This window comes from Mytilus californianus, unplaced genomic scaffold, assembly GCF_021869535.1.
Source record: "Mytilus californianus isolate M0D057914Y unplaced genomic scaffold, xbMytCali1.0.p SCAF_3, whole genome shotgun sequence".
NCBI lineage: Eukaryota > Metazoa > Mollusca > Bivalvia > Mytilida > Mytilidae > Mytilus > Mytilus californianus.
In genome coordinates, this window is record NW_026262679.1 from 43,513,785 (window position 1) to 43,532,002 (window position 18,218).

Here is an 18,218-nt window from a genome sequence, read left to right on the forward strand (position 1 = left end):
ACCATCCTCATTATCCTTGTATATTATAAAAAACAATTGTTTGCAATTACATGATTAAGTTTGAGAGATCATTCCTATACTATTTTTCTAACAAATATTTTCTTTATGACTGTGCATGCATGACATATAAATCTTACATAATTACCAAAATCGTTCAAAAACACCTGCGTATTTCTTTTTATGTGCGAATAACATTGGAAATGGGGTAAAGAGGAATAACAACAGTTCGAACATTACAAACAGCGTTTAGCATCTATTTAGGCAAGTATTGGGTAAAGGCACACGGAATTTACAGAAAAAATTGCAAAAACGGCGAAAATGTGTCCACGGCGAATATGCGCCACCCACTCTATATGAATATGACTTCAGACAGATTTACAAAATGTGATACAATAACACCAGCTGAGATTTTTTTCAGTAAAATTTGTACTTCCAGAACAATTGAAAGTTGTTACCCCTTCTTTTATGAATAGGTTAGACATATCTATCTCTCAGATTTACAAATTGATATAATTCTTTATCAAATTTTATAGAATTATTTAATAAAATGCTCCACTGGGGCGCAGCTTGATACCACCGCAGAGGTCGAACCCTGAACAGTTGGGGCAAGTATGGACACAACATTCAAGCTTGATACAGCACTGAATTTGGATTGTAATTAAATGTATGACACAGCATAGGTTTCTGACACAGAATGAATGTGGTCTAAGAACTTAAAAATTTTTAATTTATCTATTCAAACCATATCATTATTATTTGCTTTTATATATAAATCATAAATAACCAATTTAAAATGGAAAATTTTAAAGAAAAAAAAGGAAAAAAAAAAAAAAACCCAAATTTTTTGAACCCCCTTATGATTCATCACCCCCAAACTCAATCCCAGCCTTCCCTTTGTGGTATGGTACCTTGCAGTACACATACATGTGATGGACTGTGAAACTCAGATCAGGAGTTTGGGAAATTTTGGTCAGGAGATTAGGACTCAGATCAGGAGGTTTTTAATCGACATAAATTCTGTCGTAAATGTAACCGTGTGCTGTAGAAATTGTCTGTTAAAGTGTGTTTTCTTCAACTTTCCATCCGAATGTATTATGTTTATAGTACCCTTGTACTTATAAATTTTCTCTATCTTTTTAAACTTTGAACTTGTTCAATCTAACATTCTTCTTTATTAGTATGTTCTTTAAATTTTTTAGGTCATATCTTTTTTACCATTATTCATTGCAATCAGAACATTTGCTTATCTATCTGCAAGTAGATCTTTTTTTTATATCTACCGGTATATGCAAGTAGATTTTTTTGTTTTTTGCCTTTATTATGCAAGTAGATTTTTAATGCATGATAAGTAACAACAACAAATGGAAGTGTTTAACGACCTTGACTGACTGTTCAGCCCTCACACGGTGAAACACCATGGGTCATAGTTAGTATATAAATTTCAATCTAAGCCATGAAAGGAAGTATAGACCCCTCAAATAACTTTCAAATTATTATTTTTTTATTTGTTCTAAGACATTTAAAATCATTTAATTACCATCCTTTTATGATTATTTGTTCAATTTATATTTTATTTATATTCTTTTAAAAATTTACATTATTTAAAGGAAAATAACTTAAAACTGGATAAATCAAGGGAAGTAACCCAACATTCATTTTAAATACAAAGTTTTATTACACAACGGCAATTAGCCTGAGGTAAAAATCGTTGATTACCAGTATGTTTGACACCCAAGGTGACAAGTGAAGCCATATAATTATGCATGTTAATTGATTTACAGGTAAAATATAACTTCAGGTAATGTCAGTTACACCAGATATGTTGGGCTGAAATTTTTCATTTATGAAATATTTCATACACGGGATTTTTTTGTCTTCAACGGGAGGTCGGGAGGAGACCCCTGAAAACGGGGTTATTGTACTCCCGTTGGGAGGTTCATATGTATGTGTACAATTTCAGAGAGATCCATACACTTGAACACAAGTTATTGTCTGGAAACTAGAAAAATGCTTGTTTTTTGGCCCCTTTATGGCCCCAAATTCCTAAACATTTAGGGCAATTACCCCCAAACTCAAACCCAGCTTTCCCTTTGTGATATAGAACCTTGCAGTACAATTTCATAAAGATCCATACACTTACACACAAGTTATTGTCCTGAAACTAGAAAAATGCTTGGTTTTTTTTGCCCCTTTATGGCCCCTAATTCCTCAAATTTCTAGGGAATTACCCCCAAAATCAATCCCAGCATTCCCTTTGTGGTATGGTACCTTGCAGTACAATTTCAGAGAGATCCATACACTTGAACACAAGTTATTGTCTGGAAACTAGAAAAATGCTTATTTATGGCCCGTTTTTCCTAAACATTGTAGGCAATTACCCCCAAAATCAATTCCAGCTTTCCCTTTGTGATATGGAACCTTGTAGTACAATTTCATAAAGATCCATACACTTACACACAAGTTATTGTCATGAAACTAGAAAAATGCTTGTTTTCTGCCCCCTTTCTGCCCCTAATTCCTAAAATTTGGAGGCAATTACCCCCAAAATCAATCCCAGCATTCACTTTGTGATATGGAACCCTGTGGTACACTGTCAGAGAGATCCATACACTTACACACAAGTTATTGTCATGAAACTAGAAAAATGCTTGTTTTTTGCCCCTTTTTGGCCCCTAATTCCTAAAATTTGGAGGCAATTACCCCCAAAATCAATCCCAGCATTCCCTTTGTGATATGGAACCTTGTGGTACAATGTCAGAGAGATCCATACACTAACACACAAGTTATGTCTGGAAGTTACAAAAATGCTTATTTTTGGCCCCTTTTTCCTTAACTGTTGGTACCATAACCCCCAAAATCAATCCCAACCTTCCTTTTGTGGTATTGAACCTTATGGTAAAATTTCATAGAGATCCATTCACATAAACTAAAGTTAAAGTGCGAAAACCAATGTGTCTTCGGACGACGACGACGACGCTGACGCCAACGTCATACCAATATACGACCACAAAATTTTTTTGCGGTTGTATAAAAATCAATGAGGTAAATGAAGCAGATAAAAGTATCAACATTAAGTACCATACTGTAAATTCAGAAAATTTTGCATTCATTTATTTTTACATTTTTTTAAGAATGGAAAATGATGTGAGATTAATAATTGTGATTTTAGTAAATGCTGCATACCAATAATGCTATCAAAAGTTAAAATGTGTTTTTAATTTTTGTGATACCTATTCCATCAAAATTTTTGCAAAAATAATAAAATGCTTCGCTGGGGCGCAGCTTGATACGACCACAGAGGTCGAACCCTGAACAGTTGGGGCAAGTATGGACACAACATTCAAGCTTGATACAGCTCTGAATTTGGATTGTTATTAAATATTTGACACAGCATAGGTTTCTGACACAGAAAGAATGTGGTCTAAGAACTTGAATTTTCTTAATTTACCTATTATGGTCCAATGTCCAAAATCAAAATACATGGTTAGATTCAGCATATCAAAGAACCCCATATTTTCAATTTTTGTTGAAATCAAACAAAGTTTAATTTTGGACCCCAACTTGGACAAACTTGAAAACTGGGCCCATAATCAAAAATCTAAACACATGTTTAGATTCAGCATATCAAAGAACCCCAAGAATTCAAATTTTGCTAAAATCAAACTAAGTTTAATTTTGGACCCTTTGGACCTTAATGTAGACCAATTTAAAAAACGGGACTTAAAATTAAAAATCTAAATACACGGTTAGATTTGGAATATCAAAGAACCCCAATAATTCAATTTTTGATGAAATCAAACAAAGTTTAATTTTGGACCCTTTTGACCTCAATATGAACCAATTTGATAGCGGGGCCCACAAATAAAAAATCTAAATTCATGGTTAGATTCAGCATATCAAAGAACCCCATATATTCAATTTTTGTTGAAATCAAAAAAAGTTTAATTTTCGACCCCAACTTGGACAAACTTGAAAACTGGGCCCATAATCAAAAATCTAAACACATGTTTAGATTCAGCATATCAAAGAACCCCAAGAATTCAATTTTTTTTTAATATCAAACATAGTTTAATTTTGGACCCTTTGGACCTCAATGAAGACCAATTTAAAAAACGGGACCCAAATTAAAAATCTAAAAACACGGTTAGATTTGGCATATCAAAGAACCCCAATAATTCAATTTTTGATGAAATCAAACAAAGTTTAATTTTGGACCCTTTTGACCTCAATATGAACCAATTTGATAGCGGGGCCCACAAATAAAAAATCTAAATACATGGTTAGATTCAGCATATCAAAGAACCTCATATATTCAATTTTTGTTGAAATCAAACAAAGTTTAATTTTGGACCCCAATTTGGACCAACTTGAAAACTGGGCCCATAATCAAAAATCTAAATACATGTTTAGATTCAGCATATCAAAGAACCCCATATATTCAATTTTTGTTGAAATCAAACAAAGTTTAAATACTGGACCCTATCTTGGACCAACTTGAAAACTGGGCCCATAATCAAAAATCTAAATACATGTTTAGATTCAGCATATCAAAGAACCCCAAGAATTCAATTTTTGTTAAAATCAAACTAAGTTTAATTTTGGACCCTTTGGACCTTAATGTAGACCAATTTAAAAAACAGGACCCAAAATTAAAAATCTAAATACACGGTTAGATTTGGAATATCAAAGAACCCCAATAATTCAATTTTAGATGAAATCAAACAAAGTTTAATTTTGGACCCTTTTGACCTCAATATGAACCAATTTGATAACAGGGTCCACAAACAAAAAATCTAAATACATGGTTAGATTCAGCCTATCAAAGAACCCCATACATTCAATTTTTGTTGAAATCAAACAAAGTTTAATTTTGGACCCCAATTTTGACCAACTTGAAAACTGGGCCAAAAATCAAAAATCTAAATACATGTTTAGATTCAGCATATCAAAGAACCTCATATATTCAATTTTTGCTAAAATCAAACAAAGTTTAATTTTGGACCCTTTGGACCTTAATGTAGACCAATTTGAAAACTGGACCCAAAATTAAAAATCTAAATACACTGTAAGATTCGGCATAACAAATAAATAAATGTGATCAAAGATTTTACAAATCTAATGCGCCATACTGTGCAATTAAAGATTACTTCTTGAAATTTTTCAATATTTGAAATTTGAAAAAAAAATAATATTTGAAGAATAATTCTTTTTAATTTCTGAAATCTGAAATGAGAAAAAATTGACCCCCCACAATTTCTTTTTATCCCCCCCCCCTTTTTTCCCCAAAAAAATTCTTTCCCTCAAGATATGGTGATAATCTCAATTCAAATTTCCAATGGAGTTGGCAACCATAATTACCCATTTAAATTTACCATAGTGCTAACTTAATCTATTTTATAATAGAATTAAAAATATAGTGTCAAATCTTTCATATGGATTTTTTTGTAAAAAAAAAAGATGCAACATTTGCAGATATTTTTACTGGTCTTCCTTTATAAATATGCATTTCTTTAAACATAATTTAAAAGCAGTGTAAGGGAAGTTACCAAAACGTTGTATTTGGATTACCTCCCTTTCACTGTTTTAAATTATCTTTATTGTTCATTAACCATTACTTTATACATAATTTAAAAGCAGTGTAAAGGAAATAATTTCAATGATGTATTTGATTTATCTCCCTTACACTGTTTAATTTATGTTTTGTACTAAAGTATTTGTCCATTAACCAGGACAACCTTGTTTTTCCCCCTTTTTTGCCCCTAATTCCTAAACGGTTTGAGCCATAACCCCCCAAAGCAAATCCTAACCATCCCTTTGTGGTATGGAAACTTGTAGTATAATTTCAGAGAGATCCATACACTGTTCCACAGTTATTGTCTGGAAACTAGAAAATGCTTATTTTTGGCCCCTAATTCCTTAACTGTTGGTACCATAACCCCCAAAATCAATCCCAACCTTCCTTTTGTGGTATTTAACCTTATGGTCAAATTTCAAAAAGATCCATTCACTTAAACTAAAGTTAGAGTGCGAAAACCAATGTGTCTTCGGACGACGACGCCGGACGACAACGACGACGCCAACGTCATACCAATATACGACCACAAAATTTTTTTGCGGTCGTATAAAAACATCACAAAATTTTCTGAACTTAAAATATTATTGAAGGATGGACAAAAATGTGAGATTAATTATTGCAATTTCAGGAAAATCTGCACACACTGACAAAGACATATGTATCAGATATCTAAATGTGAGTTCTTATCATTTTACCCAGTCGCATTATAGGCATTTATATAACTTCAAAATAATTTCAGAAATTACAAAAGTTTATCAAATGATTTAAGAGATTCCTTAGTTTGCATAAAGGGTTCTATTGACAATTCTTGAGTAGTTGAATCAAGATGGCATGGAGTACATGTAGGTTGTATTTATATTAAACACAGAAATCCTCCATTGGTCTGTAAATAGGATGATAAGAATTTTAATAATGTTACAGAAATGGAAGAATGGGTAGTGTAAATGTTGCGATAACGTACCTGTCTCCCCTGGTTTATAAATAGGTTTATCAGTTTGTATAAAAGTCTCTAAAGCTGATTCATGAATCTCCACTTCTGTAGAATCTACTCTCTTTACTGTAGCTGAGAAACCTGTATCCAGAATTCTTGTTGTTTCTGTCTGTAGAGTTAGTTTATGATTACCACTTAAGTCAGGAACTTTAAAATGGTGGCATACTCTGCCTTCCTCTATTAAAACAGAAAATTGTTCCTTGAAATCATCGCAATAATACAGGGAAAAAAAAGAGTTATATTGGCTACATTTAGACTAATTCATACCATCTCTTTCATCTATAACTCTTTTGTGTCAATATGTGGCATACATTTACCTTTATGTTGCAAGTCTTTACATGAATTTCAGATCAAATTGCCACCTTGAAAAATCAAGCTAGAAATATGTACACAGAAAATTCAAATTTTTTAGTTCAGATCTTATCATTGTGAATCTTCAATAACAGATGATAAAACAAGATTTCCAAATAATTGTGGTACATGTACCAGTATCTTTTATCATATAATGTAAAACTAGAGGCTCCAAAGAGCATGTGTCCCTCACAAATATGTAAGGTCTATGTGCATCTTCAACAATGGACATTGTCCAACATTATACAATAGAATATAATTGACGAAAATCTTTTTTCTGCCTACAGTTTCTCTCTACCTTCTATAGCTTTTTTTCCAAAACACGAAAAAAGGGTAAAAAAAATTGTCATTTTAGAAGTAACTGCTACAAGTTAATTGATGTTGCATGTACAAATGTATAACATTTACATTTTACTCCTTATTTCTTAAAAGAATTGGGGAATTTTCTGTACTTTTTATGTAAAACTAAAAAAAATGTTCCCATTACCTCTATCCAGTTGACCAATGTCAAATATCTTTTCTTATTTATATAAAAATAAGAAGATGTGGTATGATTGCCAATGACTGAGACAACTCTCAACCAAAGACCAAATGATGTAGAAGGTTAGCAACTATAGGTCTGCGTACGGCCTTCAACAATGAGGAAAACCCATACCCCATAGCAAGCTATGATTGCCAATGATACAACTTTCCACCAGAGACCAAAATCGGCAAACAAAAGGTCAATGTACGGTCTTCAACAATGAGCAAAATGAACATTATAACAAAATACTGAGTTCAGTAATATCCTGTGTCATAATAAAAACTAACCATTAGTAGTTCCATTTCCCAAGACAACATCACTTTCATCAGCCAAAGACAGTGTTACTAAGTAATTAGCTTGTATGTCTTTATCATCATGGAAGGATATACAAAATTCTTCTCGTGATCCCTGCCATAAATTACGAGGTGCTGTGAACAAGTACTTACTGAAATATAAGATATAATATATAATATACATAGAAAGTTGTTATAAAGATTAACAAGCCCGATATTTCCATCTTTTAAATAACCCTGGTCTTAAGAGTCTGAAAAGAATGCATTTATAACATTTGTAATTATTTGTACACTACAGGCAGCAATCTCTTAAACAAAAAGAATTGAAAATCTACCAAAATGTTTGTTCATTTTAAATATGTGAGTACAACTGTCCTCTGAAAATGCATTGCAAATGCTAAATCACATAAAGTACATACATGTACATACAACTATATATACCAGAACCAAAAGTTTGGGTTGAAATATTCAGAGACTTTTACAGTCCATGCTACACCTGGAAATATGAATAATTTGTCTCTTGTGCTGTGTCATTGATAGATTGTCATTGATTGGTAGACTGTATCCCCGGACCCCCTGCTTTTGCATTATTTGGGGTATGCTCCTACATGTATATTTTTTCATCTTGGAGTTTCTATTCCAGTCTATTGTTGCAATATAAATGTCATTTGGTTATTTTTGTCGTTGGGTACACCGTACATGTAGCTGTATCATTGATATAGTATTACCAACATCTCGTAATATCTACATGTACATTAAATACTTTTTCAATCCTGTGTTTTTAGATCTGAATGCAAATCAATCAGTTATCTCATATTTCTCTTTTAAAATTTATCTACTTTCACTTTAACATGGTCAGTGAACTGCATGATCTGTGTCTAAACCCTAATTTGCATATATATATATATATATATCTCTAAAGTTTACATCACAATGAACATAAGCACATGTACTTAAGTTAAAGTTTATGTGACCAGTACTTCATGGTAAATTACCTTGCCTAGGTAAATGAACTGTAAAACCTAGGTCAAAACCCTAATTTGGCATATTCTAAAAAAAGGTCAGATCATAATGAACATATGTACTAAGGTGACCATAACTTCATGGTAAACTAACTTAAGCCAAAATTCTAACCTGATAGGGGAGGGACTACTGGGTGGATGCACACACCAGAGAACATTATGCTTGAATCAGCCTTCTCCTATAGGCAGGTCATTAAAAAAACTTTTGGAACAAATTTTCTTTTGTCATTCTTTAAAAAATCTACAGGGTTTAAAACTCATTTGAACATTTAGATTTTAAGTTTTGTTTATATTTTTTCTTGCTTTATTTTTATATGTATTTTCTTTTATTATACAGAAAACTTTAAATCTTCAGTTTACTTTATTATGCCTTGACTATTGCTTAAATCTGAAAAAGACTGACCCCTTGTCCTAGGTATGTTCATGTTTGATTGTTCCCCTTTAACTTGCCATGTACTGACAGAATATTGATTCCATATTGCATAACTATATTTTCATTTGTGCTAAAAGATTAATATTTTATTTGCACCATTTAAAATCAACCCTGTAAGACCACATTCATTTTAGACAATTGAACATTACATCAGATAATCATAAGACAGCCAACTTGTGTCAAAATCAGATCTCCTGAAATACTTGCATCCTTAGACATGTTAGAAAATAGGTAAAAGAAGAAGAAAAAATATTTTTTCTGAAAAACATAGATATAGGCACAGGCACTTGTCTCTGAAATTTTTTCACATATACCTTAATAAGGTATATATGATATGAACTTTTTTTTCAGAGACAAGTGCCTGTGAATATAGTGTGTAATTATAACTAAGTAATAATACCAATAGAAATCTAAAATTTTTGATTTACTGATACATGTGATAGTGTGATAATTGTCTTGAGATAAAATCCTAGTAAACTTCCCTCTCGATTACTCATTAACATAATTATTTTCTAATCTTAAGGAGATAAGAGACTTACTTTGTCAAGAGGTCCTCAAAATTCTTATTCAAATATTGTAATACTGTTATATAAATACATGTACTTCAACCTGTTGTCATTATTTCATTGTCTAAAATATTCATAAATGAGGGGCAAAAGATACCAAAGGAATACTCAAACTTATTGAGAACAAAACTGACAATGCCTTGCCAAAAAACAGTACACAAAACACTATAATTTTCACATCACTAATTATATGTGTAAAAGTGTTAAAAAAAGTCAAAAACAGAATGTTGTATCATAAATAAATCTTAATGTGTAGAAATTCGAATAGGAAACATATTTTAAAGTATTTAAATAATTTAACCATTTCTTAGACATTTGGCCCATTGACCTTCTACAGTTTCTCTATTATCTTTCTTACCGATGTGGTATACATGTCTTTATTCATTTGTATTTTTAAAAAATTAAGCCCCCCCCCCACTTTTTATGGAGATATACTGCAACAATATAAAAAATAATATTTCCTGCATTACTATTGGAGATAGACAATGGATTTTGGAATTCTGAATATCCCCAAATTCTGCAATGCTTAATTTGCTGAAAATTACTCATAAACTGAGTACAAATCATGCAAAAAAATTTAAACATATAATATTACTCAGATAATTTAATAATTTTTTTAGAGCATAAATATCTGTAAAACAGTGGAGATACAACACTATATAACAATATTTTTCTCTGAACTTTGGGTGTCCAACTACAGGAAAAAGCTACATTTTAAATCAATTAGAAGTGGAGATAGATCCACATAGTTCTGACAAAAACTCTTAGAATGTGGAAATCTTGTGTTATAGTTGTATTGGGAGATAGACCATTGTACCTTGATCTCAACTATAATGCTATTGCTATCTCCATCTTTTATCAAAAGTGGACAAAGAACATTATAAGACTGACACAATGATATAAAAAAAACACTCAAAGAAACTTGCATGTAACATCATATGTATTTTAATACTTGTACAAGTAAATTATTTGGGGTTGAGTTTGAAATTCAGATTTTTTTTGGCTGATAAACATGTAAGTATAAAAGTTATCTCTTTTTCTTTTCTTGAATTTCTCATGGCTAAAATTTCTGTTATATGAATTGAGTGTTGAAATGTCTGTCATCTATACTTGATTGACTGGTGTTTAACGTCCCTTTCAACACTATTGTGCTATTTTGTGGCGGTCAGTTTATTGTTGGAGGAGGCCAGAGTGTCGGTGAGAACCATGTGTAGGAAAACTGACAATCCTAGTCAATTAAGATTAAGAAATTACACCAGTGTAACTTGTCCTCTGGAAAAAATACACTGGTGGAAGGAATTCATATAAAGAAGTCGATTTAGGAATACATTGTTTTGTACAATAATAATTTATTACGTAAATATAAATTTCAGAATGTTTCAAAAGTTAAAATGTTCAATTGTTCGAATGTTCATAAATTGTATGAATTCTGGTGGTGAATGAATTTCTTCGCCTACCCACGAGGGGGTGACCTGGTGGAATCTTTCTTTATATTTCTTTCCAAATATTAAATATCGTCTGTGTTCCTAGTATATATTGTACAAGGCCATTAAATGTCCACAGGATATATGTACATTTGTACTAGCTTATGTTTTAGGTTCCGTGTTTCGGACAAGGTTATTATTTGCCTGCAAGATACATGTATGGGTCACGACTATCAGTAACACTGGAATAATATTCACTTAAGTTTGTCAATGGTCACATCTGTAATTGTTTTATTCACTTTATGGTAAATTGTCCAAAGGTTTATATGTTATTACGATTGTCAAAATAATTGTAACACCACATGTATATTCTGTTGATAATGTAATTAAATAATGTTCTAACCCACATTATGTTACATACACTGTTACACTTCCACACTAGGGACTACATCATGTACATTTGTAAAATCAAAGGACGATACTGTGTACTGTGTATACATATACCAATTGCCAAGTCATAAAACGTTAAAACTAAAAAACAAAAAACTTGATAAATTACAAAATAATTTAACTAAAAGCTATCTTTTAACTATGAGTATTAAGTCAATCATAATAAACATATTTCATTTTTTCAATCCAATATAATGCAAAAGTTGAATTAAGCTCCACATTAATAAGTCTCAGCTGTTTGCATGATGTATGAATTAAAGAACCTTTGTGAGCATGCTCACATAACCCATGTCCCCACATTGTTACTGGGCAAACAAAATATCACCAGATTCCTAAGCTCAAAGACTCATAACTGCTACAAAAGTTCAATAGTACATAAAGGCCAAAATTCTAAGTTCAAAGGGGCATTACTCCTGGAAAAAAAATTGAATCATAATTTCCTGTCAATATGCACATCTACATAGTATGTCCTTGTTATCTACAAAGTTTCGAGAAATTCTGTTGTGTGGTGTCAGAGGAGTTGCAATGACAAGAACAGGACTGACGGACGAACTGACGGACGAACTGACGGGTAAAAAAAAGGCTGAAAAACCATATTTTAACTTCTGGAAAAAAATTGAATCATACTTTCCTATCAATATGCACATTTACATAGTATGTCCTTATTATCTACAAAAAAAGGCTGAAATACCATATTTTCGAAATTAGAGGCCTGTTATTTGACACCAATGGAATTTTTTAGCAGAAAACCTGATTTAACAATTTTGAAAATAAAGGATATCATTTCTGATATATTTGAATTTTTCATGTATTTCTTTAATAGTTTTGGTATCAAACCACTAATTTCTAGCTCCATTGCTTAGTCTGGTTTGTGCTGAAAAATTCAACATACAATGTACCTTTAATTGCATACAAGAGTGTACAGGTTCTTGGGAGTACATGTAAGGAAGTACAAAGACAGGAACATGTAGTTCCAGATCTGAGACACACATTTCGCTGTCAATATTTACCATGATTTACATACAGTGGAATAAAAAAAAATTATTTTACATTTTTTGAAAGTAACAGCTATTCAATTTCAAAGGAACAAGTGAGTGTAAAATATGAGTAGGCCCCAAATTAGAAATTAGTAGTTTGATACCACAAGTAAATGTTTGAAGAAATTAAGGAGTGATTATTCAAACCTAGAATATACTAAATTAAAATCTTACAAATTTACTTATACAATTGAATATAACTTACATCTTCAAGTAAATAAACATAACTTGCAATTTACCCTTACTAAAGCAAAGGTCATTAGTAATAGTATTAGTAATGAGCTTAGGGAGGAAAAGTTTAGAAAGTGAACATTTTAAAGCTTTGATACATTGTAGATTATGATCTAATATTTGACAGTCAGGGGTACTACTTAAACAAGTGATTTCAGAATCACTTTTTCTAGTGATTTTGGCTGTGAAATATTCACAAAAATAGACACAGACTTTTTAAAATCACTGAAACAAGTAATTTGAGAGGTTAAAATGTAATCACTTCAACAAGTGTTTATAACATTTTCTTGATATTTTTCCCACAAGCTTGCCTTTTTTATTGGTAATAAGACAAGAATTCCATTGAAAAAACAACTATGTACATGCAGAAATTGTCTTTTGCTTGATTAGCCTGTCAGTTTTTACAGTTTATTTAAAATATGCAAAAACAGGAATAATTTGTAGATCAGGACATAACCTTGAAGTAGATCATTATAACTCTAAAGAAAACCAATCAGGTTACCTAATATTGTTGACCTTTGTCTGATAGTAAGAGTAGTTAATGAATGATATTTGATTATAGAAAAATTCCCAAGGGTACTTTTAAAAGCTTTAGCACACTAACTTACTGTCCAAGCGCACTGGTGAAATTCATATACAAAAGAAAGGGATAATTAGTTCTACAAAAATGTATGTAGGAAAATTATAGAAAAGTTTGTCAAAATATGGAAAATCAATGAAATTAGCATTTGAAGATCAAAGGAAACACCAAAATCACTTAAATAGGTGATAATGAAATCACTTGTTTAAGAAGTACCCCTGACTGTTTGAAGCACACATTAAATTCATTAAACTGCTTTTAAAGAAGTGTTTACGATGGTTTAAACATGTCTCTTCGAAAAGTTTTATGCACAATACATTGTTTAACCTTTTCTCTGCCATACGGCCTATCCGGCCTATTCAAAAACACTACCTTTGAGTGCCACGGCATAGGCCCAAAGGCCAACGGTATTTTGACGTTACGTAATAATAAACAATACGTCATAATGCTAGATTGCGGGATTTGGAAGATGGCCGACGTCAACTCTATTCCAACTCCGTGGTTTTCGGTTTTGCAACCAGAAAATAAAGAAGAACCATAATTAAATATCAACCAGAGGGGACCAATAAGAATGCTAGATATACACTCGTCGCCAATAGTTTATTTTTATTAACTGTTCTCTTTAGATATGATGAAAGTATTTACGCGACGAACAAACATGTTGCAACTTTGTTCTAATATTACTTATGTTCATCATTAAATAAACTACTTTATCTGTATTCAAAAAGTTATTCGAACAAAAAAGAAAACTAAAAGGGAAAATTTTCTTTCCCTTTAGACCTACACTTTAAGAAGAACTTCTGTTTTTATTTTAAGTTAGCTTTAGACAAGCGAGGGCACCTGATAGCTTGGTACATGTATATATGAAATTCTTTATGTTCAGTTAATAAAAAAGAATGATGTCGTGTTTATCTTTTGTTGACGATTTTTTTTTTTTTTTTTTTAAATTCATACTAAAATTAACATTAGCATGTTAGTAACTTTTGAAAATTTACCAGTATCAACTGTTGAAAAGGTGTGTTCAATGACTTAACTTGAACTTGATAAATTTCTTCGGTGTTTCTTTTTTCACTGCAACTTTACTGAATGCATATGAAGTTATATAAAAACTCTCATCAGCTAAACAAAACAAATGTATTTACAGACAAAGTAGCACAAAGACAAATTGAAGCAAAATCATGTTTCGACAACGTTTACAGAGTTATGCAATGATTATTCGTCCCTTTTTTTTGTCATATATTTCCCATAAAGCTACGTATTTAAAAAAAAAATATTGGGAGATCCATTCTGACTGGAATTCTAATCAACTAGGTAGAAATAGAAACATAATTGTCATAGTTTTTTTTTTGTTTACTTGGTTAAATTCTTTATGAGAAGCGTTTTCCTCTTCTTGTGATATAAACACAAATATTACTTTTGTCAGAGAATTTGCTATATATTTCAACCAAATTGAATTATAAAAAATTCGTAAGGGTTCCGCGGAACCCAGTGTCTCGCCTACTTTTGGTGTTAATCGCAGGCTCAACAAAATTGAGGAAAAAAATTAATAAAAATATTCCTCTCTATACTATCTTTTGATTGTAAGTAGCTTCTGTCCAAGTTTGGTAAAAATCCAGGATAATTTATGAATCTAATAAATGTTTTGAATACTTAAACTGCAGAATGTATGTAATGTTGACTGGAAGAAAAACTAAGTCCATTTATAAGTAAAATATGGAAAAAATGGAACAAAATTTTATCAAAATTTCCTTCTAGATACTAGCTTTTGATCATAAACAAGCTTCTGTCCAAGTGTGGTACAAATCCAGGATAGTTTAAGAAAGTTGTTAAAATTTTAAAAACTTTAACCACAGAGTGAATGTAATGTTAACTGGCAGAAAAACTAAGTCCATTTATAAGTAAAATACGGAAAAAACAGAATTTTTTTTTTACAAAATTTACTTCTGGATACTATCTTATGATCATAAACAAGCTTCTTTCCAAGTTTGGTAGAAATCCAGGATAGTTTAAGAAAGTTATTAAAATTTCAAAAACTTTAACCACAGAGTGAATGTAATGTTTCCTGGCAGAAAAACTAAGTCCACTTATAAGTAAAATACGGAAAAAATGGAATTTTTTTTTACCAAATTTACTTTTGAATATAATCTTATGATCATAATCAAGCTTCTGTCCAAGTTTGGTAGAAATCCAGGATAGTTTAAGAAAGTTATTAAAATTTCAAAAACTTTAACCACAGAGTGAATGTAATGTTTCCTGGCAGAAAAACTAAGTCCACTTATAAGTAAAATACGGAAAAAATGGAATTTTTTTTTTACAAAATTTACTTTTGAATATAATCTTATGATCATAAACAAGCTTCTGTCCAAGTTTGGTAGAAATCCAGGATAGTTTAAGAAAGTTATTAAAATTTCAAAAACTTTAACCACAGAGTGAATATTTGTGGACGCCGCCGACGACGACGCCGACGGAATGTAGGATCGCTATGTCTCGCTTTTTCGACAAAAGTCGAAGGCTTGACAAAAATAATTATACATGATAACATCAGGATAAAATAAAACAAGAAACAAAAGAAGACAAAGATCAAATAGACAAATACATTCAAACAATTCTTTTTTTTTCAACCCATAGTTTGTTAAAATCCAACCATACATGCGTTCAAAATAATATGTTTTTGATGTGTTATCAATTGAAAGATTTTACAAATACTTATTGTAAAAGACTGAACCTAAAAATATGTAACAACTGTGTGGGCTAAACAAAAATAATGACGACTTGACTGCAATGATTTTCTATCAAACCTTAAAAAAAGTATGAATAATTATTAAAACTTAAAGTTGCAAATATAATTCTAATATCGGTGTCTAGCGTTTAAAACAATAAATCAAACAAAACAAAATCAATCGGAAACAAAAGAAAGGAAAATTTAAACATATGACGAAAGTGCATAATTAAAAGTCTAAACAAAGTACACACGTTTGTGAAAATATGGATAAGCTACTTTATTTGTAACTAAGTGTCCAGTGGCAAATATTTTATTCAGTAAGGTAACATGTTGATAAGATGCACAAGGTCTGAGTCAACTTGCAGAGATAACAATCGTTATCGAAAAATGATATATGTGGTGAAAGTTGGCGCCAGATAAAACGCTCAAACCCGCTGCATTTGTTTGCACCTGTCCTAAGTCAGGAACCGTTCAGTGGTTTTTGTTTGGTGATGTGGTTCATAAGTGTTTCTCGTTTTTTATATAGATCAGACCGTTGGTTTTCCTGTTTGAATGGTTTTAGACTAGTCATTTTTGGGGCCTTATAGCTTGCTGTTCGGTGTGAGCCAAAGCTCCGTGTTGAAGGCCGTACTTTGACCTATAATGGTTTACTTTTACAAATTGTGACTTGGATGGAGAGTTGTCTCATTGGCACTCATACCACATCTTCTTATATCTTTTTACTCTCCGATATGTGTAGCAAATTAAATATCTGGAAATCTGAGGTACACGAAAGAATAGAATACATGTAAATATCGCAAAAAAAGTTCAGCAACTTTGACTTTAAAAAAGATGCAGAAGATATCAAAAAGGACACCTAAAACATATAAGTCAAAGAGAAACGGACAGCAATATGGCAAAAAAACGTATACAGTTGAAGGATTTGTACAACAATAATAAATTCGGTAGCCCTGTAAATTTTATATCAATATGACAATAAAACGGAAATTTTAGTGACAATGAAATATAATTTTTAAAGTTAAATGTTATTGAGAAAAGTCAATTTAAAGTCAAATCATCTAATTATTTTAGTGTTTGTGGTATTTGCGTGCATCCTAATACATATATATTTCTATCCCATGGCACTCAACGGTATTCTACCAAAAAAAGCGTGGCACTCTAAGGGTTAAACAGGGCCCCAGATATCTGAAACTGGTTTGTGACGTCATGAAAAACGTTGAGTAATTCCAGAACTTATCCGGAGAAATAGCAGTAAGGAGTGTACTATAGTTTATCATTATTTACCTTCAATGGCACTATAATTAAATAACACTACTTTCTAACTTACGTAGGAGCACCTGTCACTCCACAAGTCATCCAAAACGTCAAAAAAGTTATCCACAGCATCAACGCACCTTTCATGTTTACCGCTGAAGACATCAATAATATTACTACGCACTCAATTATTATATATTCCACATCCAACCGATTCACTACTTTCAAAAAAATAATACACAAAAACAAGATTTTAAGCTATGTTAAGTACTTATAGTTATAATTTAACTTCTTGAGAACATTTTGAAATATTAATCTGAATATATCAACAACGTTAGGATAAGATGAGATTTTTTTAGTATAAAACCCAAACAATCGGATTGCTCACTAAATACAACGCGCAGTGTAGATAAAGATAAACAAATATGTTTACAACTTGAAGATGTTGTTTTCAGCTGTTATCGGGTTATCAGAAAACTTAGAAAACTCCTAAATCTTTCCATTTAGACAAAGAAAATAAACACCTAACATTTGCATGAGATCATTTGGATACAAGTAATAGCTTTTCTAAAAAAGCTAGTCGTCTCTTAGCTGATGAAAGTGGAAAGTGTTCTCGCTTTCTTCTTCTTTATAGTTCAGCACTCCATCAACATACTGATGATAACGTGCCGGGCACTGATGTCACTATGCCGCGCGTGCGTGGGATATATAATTTCTATATTTACAGTTAAATATACTTATAGTTACTTATAGTTGATTTCCAGTA

General features: G+C 31.5%; 1 protein-coding gene across 4 annotated transcripts in view; it reads right to left on the bottom strand.

The window, feature by feature from the left end:
- Nucleotides 1-17,630, bottom strand: part of LOC127734631 (alpha-2-macroglobulin-like) — a 150,245-nt gene extending 132,615 nt beyond the window's left edge. For all 4 annotated transcript variants that reach the window (XM_052244611.1, XM_052244607.1, XM_052244609.1 and 1 more), the window contains exons 1-3: nucleotides 17,526-17,630; nucleotides 7,728-7,885; nucleotides 6,537-6,743 (exon numbers count right to left, since the gene is read on the bottom strand). In XM_052244611.1, coding sequence (XP_052100571.1) covers nucleotides 6,537-6,743; nucleotides 7,728-7,885; nucleotides 17,526-17,617 — 457 coding nt within the window. In that variant the 5' untranslated portion in view covers nucleotides 17,618-17,630. The remainder of the gene's footprint in view (nucleotides 1-6,536; nucleotides 6,744-7,727; nucleotides 7,886-17,525) is intronic.
- Between the last annotated feature and the right edge of the window lie 588 nt (nucleotides 17,631-18,218).